The 13,021-nt window shown below is 41.2% G+C and overlaps 1 protein-coding gene across 2 annotated transcripts in view; it reads left to right on the top strand.

Moving 5' to 3' along the window:
* Window positions 1–264: 264 nt before the first annotated feature.
* OXCT1 (3-oxoacid CoA-transferase 1) overlaps window positions 265–13,021 on the top strand; it is an 84,488-nt gene continuing 71,731 nt past the window's right edge. For both annotated transcript variants that reach the window (XM_062513267.1, XM_062513268.1), the window contains exons 1-3: window positions 265–424; window positions 4,280–4,388; window positions 5,726–5,816. In XM_062513267.1, coding sequence (XP_062369251.1) covers window positions 353–424; window positions 4,280–4,388; window positions 5,726–5,816 — 272 coding nt within the window. In that variant the 5' untranslated portion in view covers window positions 265–352. The remainder of the gene's footprint in view (window positions 425–4,279; window positions 4,389–5,725; window positions 5,817–13,021) is intronic.

Raw genomic sequence — 13,021 nt, forward strand, 5'->3', positions numbered from 1 at the left:
GGAAGCCACAGGAATGGGGGCTGCTCCCTCCCGTGGGACAGCGCCCGGACGGGCTGTCGGCGCTCGGCAGCCGAGGGACGGCTGGACAGCTCTCCCGGGTCCCGGACGGAGCGTCCGGCCGAGGGGACACCGGAGGCGCTCGGCCCGCCGGCCCCCCTTGGTCGGCGGCCCCGCCTCGGGCGCACCGACGTCAGCGCACGTCAGGGCCGAGCCCCTCGTCCTCCCTCCGCCCCGGGCTCCTCCGTCCCGCCGTTCCTGCTCTCCGCGTCCCGCCTTGGGCTCCCGCATCCGCCGCCCAGCCCGGCCCGGCTCCCGACCCCGCTCCGCTCCCCGGCTGCCGCGCAGCGCGAAGATGGCGGCGTTCAAATTCCTCCTGCCGCCCCTCGGCCGCCGCATCCTCCTCCCCGCCGTGCGCAGGGCTGAGGTGAGGGCCAGGGCCGGCGGGGAAGGCGGGTTCGAGCCCCTCCGCCTCGCCGGGTGACCTTGCGGGGACCGGCGTGCGTGGCGAGGGGCGGGCGAGCCCCGGGGTGCGCGGCCGCCCCGCGGCCCCGGGGAAGGCGCTTCCCGGCCCGCGGGGAAGCGATGGCTTTGTTCTTGAGGGGCTCGTCCCGCGGCAGCCCCGCGGGCGGCGGGAGAAGGGAGGGCAGAGAGCGGCCCCGCCGCAGGCCCGGGCCCGGCGGGGCTGGGGATGCGGTGACCTTGAGAGGCTGGCATGGAGAGTTGGCTTTGAGGATTTTTGGTCTTGTTTTAATATTTAATTTATTATTATTTATTTAGATCCCCATCATTTAAAAAGGCAGCACAGTTAGTGTGTTACTGTGCATTCCCGTGCTGCTCTCACCGCCTCCTCTCCCGGAGGTGGGCAGCAGGTGTGCACAGCTCGCTGGCAGCCCCGCCATCTACTGCTATCCAGAAGCGTGTGCTGTGCCGCTGTGCAGCTCCCTTCCTATAGGAAGCTTCTGCCAAACCTCACAGATTTAATGGTTTCCAGCCCACATGTAACCATAGCAAACTTATTTTTTATCTCTTCAGTCAGAAGTGTCTCTGTGGCTTTTCTTAATTTATTTTAGTTGAAACAGCTCACCTTCTCATGCTTGTGTTTACTAATCCTGATATCCATATGGACAAAACTTAACATTTTCAGGTTTTGTTTTACTAAGTCATATTTTTGCTTTTCCAGATAATTAAATTCTGTTGATTATTCTAGGAAGGAGCTCATGTGTGCCCACGTTGCTTTCTTAAGCCTGCCAGAAGTGCTGCCAGTTCCTGAGGTCTTAGCTTGCTGCCTCAGTATGCAGGGAAGCATAGGTGAACCCTGGTGCCTTGGGTACCAGAAAGCCCATTGCTCTTGAACAATGGGGTGGGTAGGAAAGGGGCTATAAGAGGAACATATTTAGGACAGAAGAGCAGATACACTCATTAGAGACATCCAACCTACGAATGCATACTTGTGTAACTCGTGCTACTCTGTTCACCACTGTGGCACACAGTTGGGAAGGTTAAAGAAAAGGCACCACATGGCCTCTGAAATACTTTCCTATGCGTGCGTACAGGGACACAGCAGAGGCATGGCCTCCCTCCAGCCCTAGCCCTCAAGCCTTCTTGCAGCACTGTTGTACTGTGATTCCCAGGGCTGCTAGAACTTAATAGTCCTCTGGACCTGCTCTGGTAGGTCCATGTCCTTCCTGTTCAGAGGACATCAGAGCTAGAAGCAGTGGTCCAGGTGGGTCTCAGCAGAGCAGAACAGAGGAACAGAGTCCCCTCCCTCAATCTGCCAGCCACACTGCTCTGGATGCAGCCTAGAAAGCCAAAGTTTGGCTTTCTGGTCTGTGAATGCCATGGCTGGGGCACATCCAGCCTCTCACCCACCAGCAGCTCTAATTAGTCAATGAGTTCCTCTCCCAGTCTGTACTCAGGCCTGGGATTTCCCTGATGCAGGTGCAGCACCAGCATTTGGCCTTTTGCAACCCTGTAAGATTCCCATGGGCCAACTGCTTGAGCTTGTCCAGGTCCCTCTGTATGCCATTGCATCTCTCAGGGTTATCAGCTGTACTGGTTAGCTTGGTGTCACCTACAAACTGGCTGAGCATGTAGTTGATCTCTCCTTGTCATTGATGAAGATTAAACAGTCTTGGTCACAGTACCAGCCCCTGAGGAGCACCATGCATCACCAGTATCCATCAGGACTCTGAACCATTGGCCGCTCCCCTTGGGATGTGGCCATCTAACCAATTCCTCATCCACCAAATCTATGTAATCAAATCCATGTCTTTCCAAATTAGGAACAAGGATGCTGTGGGGAACTATGTCAAAGGCTTTACAGAAGTGCAGATGAATCTGTAATGTTGTAATAATCATCTGGGTCTCAGTTACTTCATGCAGAAAAGCTAATTCTTTATTCGCATAATGCATTTTATACAGTTTTTACAGACCTCGTGTTGAACTCCCATTGGCTAGTAGTATTTTTGCTAATCAATTCATTGGTTAGAAGGTGTTTCGTGCATACCTGCTAAGATACTCACTTTCACTCAGAAGTTTGCATATCTTCTTCAATGATTGTTTATGCAAGTGCAGACCAGAATAGTTGTTGTGTTAACTAACTTTTAATTCCTCTGATTCTTTCTTGTGGGAACTTAAAAGTTACTTCTAGCTTGGCTAGGGTAGCAGGGTCTAAACCATATTTTCTAAGACCTTTCTTTCATAATACCTTTTACCTGTCTGCAACACCCGTAGCTCTTCCCCTGTGGTCACTCCATCACAGAAGGTCACTAGTATGATCAGTCAGGGCTTGCCCTCAGTGAAGCTGTGCTGGCTGTCCTAAATCATCTCCCTGTCCTCCATGTGCCTTAACACAGCTTCCAGGAGGAGCTGTGCCATGGCCTTCCCAGACACAGAGGTGAGGTTGACAGGTCGGTAGTTCCTGGGGTCCTCCTTTTTTACCCTTTTTAAAGATGGGCACAGTGTTTCCCTCAGGGAAGTCTCAAGGGACTGTGCCTGACTCTGTGACTTTTCAAGTACCATGGATCAGTGGAGAAAAATTCATGGTATAATTTGGCATGCAGAATGCTGTTTTAGGTTTTCTCACATGACATTGTTTCTTATGACCCACATACTGATTTTTTTATTGAGTCTCTCAAAGCAGGGGAATTCCAGTGTCTCTACTGGGAAGGAGGTAAGCTTCTATTCAGAAAGGTTTTCTTCATATTCAGTATAAACTCTTGCAGCTTTAATTATAAAAAGAGAACAGCTTGTGTAATACTGAAATAGAGCCAAAATTTGTTGCCCTGGTTGTAATTGTGGGTAACTCGTAAGATAACTCTTCAGGGAAGAACTGGACTATTATCTTCAAAATATATAGATTGCCTTGTTTATTTATTAATTTTTCTCCCTCTTTCACAATATAAATTTTTTTCACTCCTGCTTTCAAGCTAGAACTTGCAACACCAGTAGGTAGTACTTTAGCTTCCAGATTTTCTGAATTTAATGAGACTGTTTCAACATAGTGACTTAGGTGTCAATTTTTCTTCTGGTGCCTGAACAAGCACTTGAGTAGTAGTAATGGGAAATACTTAAAGAGAAAAAAGGTAACTGTGATCTAAATGCATAACAATACATATATAAGTTGTGATGACTACTGTGTAATGGCTTTGCACTGCAAGGTCCAGGTGTGGGGGTTGGATTTGTATTGCTTTTCCTCTTGCCCTCCATATTTCATACATTTCTTGGAGTGTTCTTGATTCTGGGCTCTTCTTCAACAGCATGAGAGTCTCTAAGGCTGTGTTGGAAAGCTCTAAGACTGCACAAGGAAACTGGGGAAGAGTTCACTCTATGGAAGGATAACCCCACATACCATACTGCCAGTACAATGCTGTCCTTCCTCTTCCACTCAAATTTTGGTGGCGTTTTCTTTTTTTCTATAGTTTCTGTTTGTGTTTAATGTCTGGATGTCCTTGAAGCTCATATAGCAATATATAGGTTTAAGATGCCTGTAGATGGCTCCAGCTTGCGCTGAGGAATTGCATTTGTAAATCTGTTCCCAGAAAGGCACAGTTTATCAGTAATTCAAGGATAGAATTCTCTTGTTTTGGAGACCTGCACTTTACTTTCCTCCTTCTCTGCCCTGCTCTCCTTTCGTCCCCCACCCTTTAGTATTTACTGAAGTAGCAATATCTTTTTGTATCTTTTTCCCCCAGTATCTAGCCAGAGGCATGGTCTTCATTGCAAAGCTTCTGTATTATGCCTTTTGATCATTCACTTATTTCTTCTATTGTTGTTGCAGATTTGTGGATGCTATTTTTCTACCAGCAGTCATCGCAATACCAAATTTTACACTGATCCTGTTGAAGCGGTAAAAGATATACCCAATGGGGCAACTATACTTGTTGGCGGTAAATATTTAAATTCTTTATAGGTGCAGTCATGTTATGTTAATGAGATACTTTTTAGTCATTTACCTTGTTTCTTTTACTATTAACTAATTTGAGAATCCATGGAATTGCATGATTTTTTAAACAAGTAGTTTCCTACTCTGCTCATGAGTGGCATACACTTTCAGTGAGAAAATCCAGGTTGTGTCATAGGTAAGGGGAAAAAGCCTCAGAAAAATAGGGTTTTTTTTCCCCACTGGGCAAAACTGGACTCTATTTGTTTGAATCCAGAAAATGAGCTTGGGAATTTTCAAGATAGCACTGTTATTTCACATGGTGAATAAATACAATTTGGTTTGATTATTCTCTATATGCTTTGTCTGCCTTCTTTCTGGGTCTCTGTGACCTTGAACAGATTGCTTAACCTGTTTCTGTGTTAGGAAGTAAAGATAATACTTATCTCTGTTACACTTAATGCTTATGTGCGGCATTTCCAGAAGAGTTGAGTTTCATCACACAAATTTTCACTGTGACTTGAGCTTTTGGATATTGTAGATGCTTTCCACAGTTTTATGCTGTTCAATCTGCATTTAAAAAGAAAGTGATTTATCTATTTCTTAGGTTGTTTTAATATTGCAGATGTAATGAATGTAACATTGTAAAACACTTCAGTGGAGATGTGTAAGGAAGGAAAGTTCCTTCTACAGGAATTTTTTTTTTGTTAGTTTGCTTTTGTTGTTGTTGCTATTTTGTGAAGAAAAGAAGATTTGAGGCCAAGATAGGTTGGAATTGATGATCTCAGGGGTCTTTGAGAGCCTAATTGATTCTGAGATTGTGTGGAAAGGTGGTGTTTGTAGTGTGACATGTTATTTAATTTTAGAGGTACTGAAGTCTTGCATAATAGGTGGAAGTGTGAAGCTCTTGTGCCTTGGTGGAGATCTAGATAACTGTGATTCCAGGCAGATATTCTCCTAAGGGTGTTCAGACTCCCAAGTTTTATCATCTAATTACAGGCTAAGCTATGGGATGTGCAGCAAGGATAGGAAGGTTGAGTGGGTAGAAAGAGAAGGAGGAATAATGAGTACAGGGTTGAGGACACACATAAGGAGAGCTGTGGCCCTGGAGCGCTTTCCTAAAGGCCAGCTCTGATGGGTAGAGAGCTTTCATCCAAACTGGGAAGTGTCTGGTGAGTGGGAGATTCCAGTACTAGGGGCCATCTCTTTCTGGAAATGTTGATTTAGTTGAGTAAGGAGCTTGTTCTACTTAGAAAATATTTTTAATTCCTATACTTCTGAATATTCTGTGTTCTTTCAAACACTTGTTACATAATCAATTTTTATTTTTTTTATTTTGTGTAGGTTTTGGATTGTGTGGGATTCCTGAGAACCTCATTGGGGGTTTACTGAAGACTGGAGTAAAGGGAATAACAGCAGTCAGTAACAATGCAGGGTAGGTATTCATGTGTCTGTGGTTTAATAACTACAGACTAAAGATTCCAGTTATGTGAAAATGCTGATGCATATGAAAGAAACCTTTGTTTTCACCATCATAATTTTCGTATTAACCAGACAACTTGATTTGAAAGTGTTATTTTTGGAAGGAGCCCAGGAAGTTCAGTACTATGTGTATACTCGACTTTGTCAGGAACCAGTTGTCATGCTGTAGAGATTTGCAGTTATATTACTATAAATATTTATGTTTATGTATATTTAACTGGTTGACTGTAACTGGAAAGTCTAACTTAGAGGCTTTAAATGTAGTGTTAGTGATTCAGTGTTAATACGTGTGTTTTTGTGAAGTTCCAGATAGGGATATAGTTTTTAAACTCAGTTTGGTGCTTTCTGGTCCTCTTACTGTATTTCTGTTAATTTAAAAAAAACTCCAAGCAACACAAAAATAATGGAGAATGTCTATGATGAAAAAATGGAGAGTCTTTAGAACCATGAATGTGCATTACAACAGGTCTTCATATTTTTGATTTATTTTTCAAAAATTTTCACCCCTTAAGAAATTCATGGGGGGTTGAAATTGAGGATGTTTCTTCCACATATAATTTCTCATCTTCTCCTTCAGGCTAATTTTTACACAAGCTGTTGATTGTAGTCACCTCCACAACATCAAATGGTCTCCATATAGAGAAATGACTACAACCACTTTTGTTGAAATGCATTGATAAAAATATAAATGAAATAAATTAAAAATGTTAATATGCAAAATATTAATTGCTTATTCATTGGATAACAGATTATTTGTACTGGTATTTGTTACATACACAGTCAAACTTAAGCTTCTTAGAATCTTGAGGGAAACAATTTCTGCTGGAAGATAAAAAAGAGAAGGAAAGAGACAGAAATAATTTTGAGTGGAAAGATCAAGCATTAGAGATCATTAACTTTCCTAATAGTCTTATTTTTGAATAACACAATATAGTTGCAGACAGAGAGATTGCACAGATGTTCCGTAGGGGGAGGTGAAAGTCTGAATATGAGAAAAAGTAGAAAGAGGAGCACTATGGAATAGGGTGAAAAAGAAGACATTTTGTATTGTATTCTAAATATAGTTGCTGATGTCATTGGTTAGAATTAATTTTTGTTGAAATAAAGTTAAATTTCCTGAAAGGTCTTTGGATTTTGATGTGGAAGTGATTTCTGTAAAACTCTTGGCTGCTGGGCAGGAAAGCAAAATTTAATTTCTGTTGGATTGAAACTGGTTTTGTATGAACATTCATGAAAGCCTGGAGAGTTTCTCACAGAATAGTGTAAAAATTTGAAAATACTCAAAGGCATCTAGAGTTTTTTCTAAAATCTAGTTTGCAAAAATACAAATTTTTCTCTCCTGTTGAAGAGTATAATTTATTTTGAAGTTTAATTAATAATAAAATAACTTTAATCTATCTTTATTTACTGTATCACTGCCGTGTGGAACTTGGCCTGCTATAGTTTGGTAGTATTTGGGAACCAGGTTAAAATACAGCTGTCATCAGAAATAAAAGTCAGAATTCTCATCACAGAAATGGATACAATTTCTAATCTTCTAATTAGTCTGTCAAAAAGCATGCTTTTCTAATATCAGGCATCTTCTTAGGATCTTCTAACACCATATCCAAAAGTATAGTGGTATTATCACATATTGCAACGCTAATAAATGCCTTTACAACTGAAGTAGCACAGCAGTCATATAGCCTATAGCAGTTGTATTCAAAGGGTGAATTGTTCCTGTAATGTTGAGCTGTCAGGCACTTTGTGGGATGAGTAATTTGTCCCTTTCAATTGCCGTCTGGTTTAGTGTGCTTTTCTTTGGTGACCTTGTGCTGCAGTTGATGCCTGTCTGTGTTTCAGTTTCTTGACTGCAGCTGCTTTCTCTTCTCCAGCTCTTCCAGCAAATAGGAGGTAATTGGTTGTGGTCAGGTTTTCTCGTGCTGCAGGGGGTAGCAGGCAGCTTGTAATTGGAGCAGGGAAGGAGCCAAGTTCACAGACAGACAGCCTCTTCTGGAGAGCAGTGCAGCTACATGGATTAAGTCACATGCCTTTCAATATGCCAGAACCATGGAATGGTATACAGAGCTGTCTGTTTATAACTAAAATAGCAGCAATGGAGACAGCGGTTTGCTTACATCTGAGGGAAAACAGTAATTAGGAAGTCCTGAAGCATTCTTGCCAAATTTTCTAGCTGGAAACAAGGTTCAGCAGAGCCTAGAAATGCTTGGCAGTGTCTGAAAACAATTTTAAAGGAGTAGGATATAAGTTCACATCTTACTTATTGTTCTCTGCTGTGGTGTAACTGGGAGGAGATTCCTCCTGCAAAAGCTTGTACAAATAATGTAAATGCTAGCTGGTGAAATCCTGTTTAAGGCTTTTCAGTGACAGGTTGTACAGTATTGTAAGGGGTGCTCTTTGTCACACTGCTCAGCTTACTGTCTGCTGCTCCACATTAAGCTTGTGCTCATGCTGTGTGCTAGCCAGTGAAACAGCACCTTTAAGAGCAGTTACTCTTTTGCCAAGCCAAACAAGGCAATGTGTTTGAAAGTGAAGCAGTTCAAATATTCAGTGCCTCTGGTATTTACACAACTTGCTGCAGGGGAAACTGAAGCTTGTGAACCAGGGCAATAGTGCAATATAACCATGATAGATAGGTGTGCTTCTAAAATACAGCCTCTCTCACCTTCTCTTTTAACTAGTTTTGCTTATAATCTTCATGCTGTAAATACTTTATTTAAATTGTGTTTTTGTAAACCCTGTAAATTGAGAGTATTCTATCTCAGTAGGCTACCAAAACCCATTTTAGTACAGGTTTTCTTCATTCTTATTTTAATTTGGTTTGTTCCACATTTGCCAGTATTATCTCCATGTAACTTCATGGTATTTTGCTGCACACTGATTTCAAGTTACTTGGAACTTGGGACTTAGATGTTTTGGCTCAGCCTATGCTAAGACTTTCCTAATGCAGGCTACCTGTTGTTTCAGGATCTGTGTTGCAAAAGAACTATCAGCATAATCAAATATTTAAAGTTTTTTAAAAGTGCATGAAATTATTATTTTTAATTAATTGTGCTTAATAAAATGGATAAATAATTTTGGCTACAATCACATACTGAAGTCAACATTATTATTGTATCTACTACCTGAATTTTGCAGAGTGAAAATTAAGCCCATTATTTCTGATAACTGTGTGTGTGGTCTGATTGTTTTATCAAATTTGGGTTTTGTCTGCTTTTGAGACTTAGAAATGCATCCTTTTTGAATGCAGTAGTGTGGAACAAAAGATTTTCACTTGCACTAAAAATAGAGAAGTCAGAGTTAAGATCTTAATTGCTTATCACCTGTGTAGTCATCTGAAAGGAGATTGACAGCATCTGTCAGATTATCACAGTTTCAGACTGTGTTCTTATGAGGCATCAGCAGCTTTTTGAACCTTTGGTCTCTATTCCTTTTGAAGGTCTTTTAATGTTATAGATTACAAAAGAAAAGATGACTTTGAGATAAGCATTTTGCACTTTTGAGCATGATGCCTGAGTGCCATTATTTAGCACTGTTACACGTAATGCTCGTTTTCCCAATTGGCTGGGCTATTCATGGTTCCCAAATCCCCAAAAGGCAGCAGTCTATGGGATCAGATGCAGTGGTGAACTCACTGGACCCCATATTCTAAAACACAAAAGATACCTTTATATTCTTAGCAATTAAATAATTCAGATTTAAGACAGGTTTGATAAATGTTCTCCAAATTAAAGTTTACAGTTATCTAATTTTTCAGTCATGGCTTTGAATGAATGGTATGTTTCTCTTAAACCAGAATGTGTCTACCATCTTTGCTGTGGATTCTCTGTTTTTTCTTTCATGTAACTTATGTGGCTTAATTCCACTGCAATTGTTACTAAAATATCTATCTATGTATCTGTCTCTCTGTCTGTCTTTATATTACTTACACTTATTAAAAACATATTCAAATGTAAATGTGTATATAAAAAATACCATCATGTGGAAATTTCATTTTAAATTCACAGAAGGTTGTGAAGTTCTTCCGTATAGTATTAGGTACTGAGTGGTTTTAGTGGAACAAATTTAATAATTTCTTGATTCAGAAAGTTAAAATGTAACTAAAAAAGTCTGAGGAGCTGGCAAGGAGGCTTGTATGTACGCAGGGATGGGATCAAGGTGACACTCGGAGTGTCTATGCATCTTGTATATCCACAAGAAATTCTTTAAGTATTCTATATTAAATGTACTTTCAGAAAAAAACCCAAGGTCACCAGTGACTCTTACCTTTCTTGGTAGAGAGAGAAGAGTGAAGTTATGTAAAATCCTGCACATGGCAAGTTGCCAAAATCAGGAGATTATATATTTTCAGTGAATTTAATTATTTGATTTTTAACAAATTGTCTGCATTCTTTATAAGATTCTAATCAGATGCTTTATTACAGCTGTTAAATTGCTGACACTGTATGAACTCCAAATCCCTGAAAATCTGCCTAGGTCATCTAGCTAATTTTAGTGTGGAGGTTATTTAGGATTTTGGCAGGGCAAATTGTACTAACATTGTGATACGTGTAACTATTGGGAAATCAGCTGTCGACATAACTTTCTGGTTGGGATGACAAATGAGAAAAAAATAGATACAGAACTCAGCATGGCTGAGGAATTGGTTATAGAAAAGCGACAAGTAAATTTAAACCTATCTTTCTGCTAGGTGACTTTTGAAGTGTGATGCATTCATGATGAAATTAATTAATTTATTAGATTACTTCTATACCATGTAACTTCTCTGTGAAGGAAAAATACGGTACATTTTGAAAGTTCTGAATAGAATTGGTTTACTTGTTATCATAAAAACACAGTACACCATTTCATACCAGAAAAGAATGTGGACAGAGGAGACTTTGCTGCTGATGTAACCATGCAATGTACAGTATTTCTTCTCTTCAGAATTTTTCTGCCTTGCATAGACCTGGCCTGTATGCCTGCACCCATCATTGTCACAGGAGAAAGGCATAATTTTTGGAGGAGGGTGGTGGAGGAACAATACTGCCGTTTTTCTGTGAGACTCGAGATGAAGTTATGAGAGCAGAGAGGACAGAGTTCCCACGAGAATAGTGCAGTAGCAGAAGGACAAGGGTCCAGTGCACTCAGTGCAGAGAGGGAGTAGAGGGAGCGTAAGGATCAGGCACACTAATTTGTGCACAGGGCCTTGTGATTTTCCACAAGTGTGGCCTTCCCTTCCTTCCTTCCTTCCTTCCTTCCTTCCTTCCTTCCTTCCTTCCTTCCTTCCTTCCTTCCTTCCTTCCTTCCTTCCTTCCTTCCTTCCTTCCTTCCTTCCTTCCTTCCTTCCTTCCTTCCTTCCTTCCTTCCTTCCTTCCTTCCTTCCTTCCTTCCTTCCTTCCTTCCTTCCCTTCTTCCTTCCCTCCTTCCTTCCCTCCTTCCTTCCTTCCCTCCTTCCCTCCTCCTTCCCTCCTTCCCTCCTTCCCTCCTTCCCTCCTTCCCTCCTTCCTTCTCTCATTGTCTCCTGAACAGGACTGCCATAGCATATGGCAGTACCCATACTACTCTCTTCCTCCTCTTTTTTCAGTCTTCAGAGAGCTTCTCCAGAGAGCTTTATCCTCTCTTTTTATGTTTCCATTAAGCAATTTGCAATCAGACATATGGGAAAATGTCCTAGGAAAAGAAGGTGCCTGAAGACAGTCAAGACATTTGACTAAAGACAAAATGAGAAACAACAAGGCAACTAAGCATTACACCTCTGAATAGTTTACCTTTCTATGAGATGAATTTGTTTTTCTCTCTCTTCTAGTTAACTCCTATTCCTCATCTTGTTCTCATTCTTGGTACTCTTCTGGAAATGAGTGACCAAGAAGGAGAAACACAATACCATCTGAGCTGGCTCATTAGTAACCTTACAGTGTAACACATGGGCAAATTACTGTGGGACATAGTCTCATTGTTAAGAGCCAGGTGTAAGACTGGGGAGGATTAGTTATAAAGAACTGTTATATGACTGGTTGTCTGCATTAATTTTGCCCTAGGTGTGCCTGCACTTTTATTAAGTGTTTTCTGGCAAACACCATCTAGTAGGCATTTACTAATTTTCTGCACAAAGGCTGTTAAGGATCTCTCTGGTGCTGCCAGGATTATACTTTATTTTTGTGGGCCTAAGAATGTGTGTCCCTAAGAACTCAGGTGATATCCACTCTATCCACATAACTTTCATGTTGGTAAAATATCATGCTATAGTCAGGCACCCCTGTCAGCCTGGTAGCTTAAGACTCTGCTACTAAGAAATGCCATGCAGGTAGTGATTGATGCATTCTTTTTAGTTTGGAAGCATATCTGGTCTTCCTGACCAATTGTGGTTCTGTCAGAAAGCATAATTGCATGTAAATTGGAGCAAATCCTTTTGAATACTGAAAAGCTGATGTTGCAAATAAAATCAGCCTCTCATCTACATGGAGAATGTCAGAGGAAATTGTTTCCTTTCCCCACTCCTAACCTATTGCCAAGAAAATTTCTAGCTCTGGAACAGGTCCCTCTGTTATCAAGTTTCATGCGTCATTACGTAACACTTGGAGCTGATGAAGGCCTAAAAAGACTACTTGTCTGTCTCCAGAAACTGTCTTTACATAAAATGTTTTCCAGGAGTAGAACCAACCATTTATGTGCATTTTTTTTTCAGGAGCAGCTAGTTGCAGAAACTTTAGTTTCTGCCTGAAGTGGAGATTTGCCCCAGGATTCCTCTTGCGTGCTTTTCCTTCTCAGTCCATAGTCTTCAGGGGTGATGTAGTTTTACCTTCCTATCTTTCCAGTCTCCAGATTATGAGATGAGAAAGATCAGGTGGTGTATCATGTTAGCTCCTTGGCCAATGTGTTTTAATTCTCCAAAACTCAAGTTATTAATGTTAATATTTCATAAATAATGATTTCTGGTCATGTGAAATCTCCCAGGAGTATCAGCTTCTGGAGAATCTTTGAACAATTAGTAAAGGAAGCTGTCTCTTTAAGAAATCTAGAAGGAGGCCCTCATTCTAATTATTGCTGTTTTCCATCTGGTAAAGGCAGCCAGTCTGTTTGGACCACACCACATTTTTTTTAGAAACAAGTAAGTGTCTTTACAAAGGCAGAGAGGGGAGAGATGTAATTGTCTTGTGATGTCTCCTTTTACTCACA

The sequence above is a fragment of the Cinclus cinclus genome, chromosome Z (genome assembly GCF_963662255.1).
Source record: "Cinclus cinclus chromosome Z, bCinCin1.1, whole genome shotgun sequence".
NCBI classification, from domain to species: domain Eukaryota; kingdom Metazoa; phylum Chordata; class Aves; order Passeriformes; family Cinclidae; genus Cinclus; species Cinclus cinclus.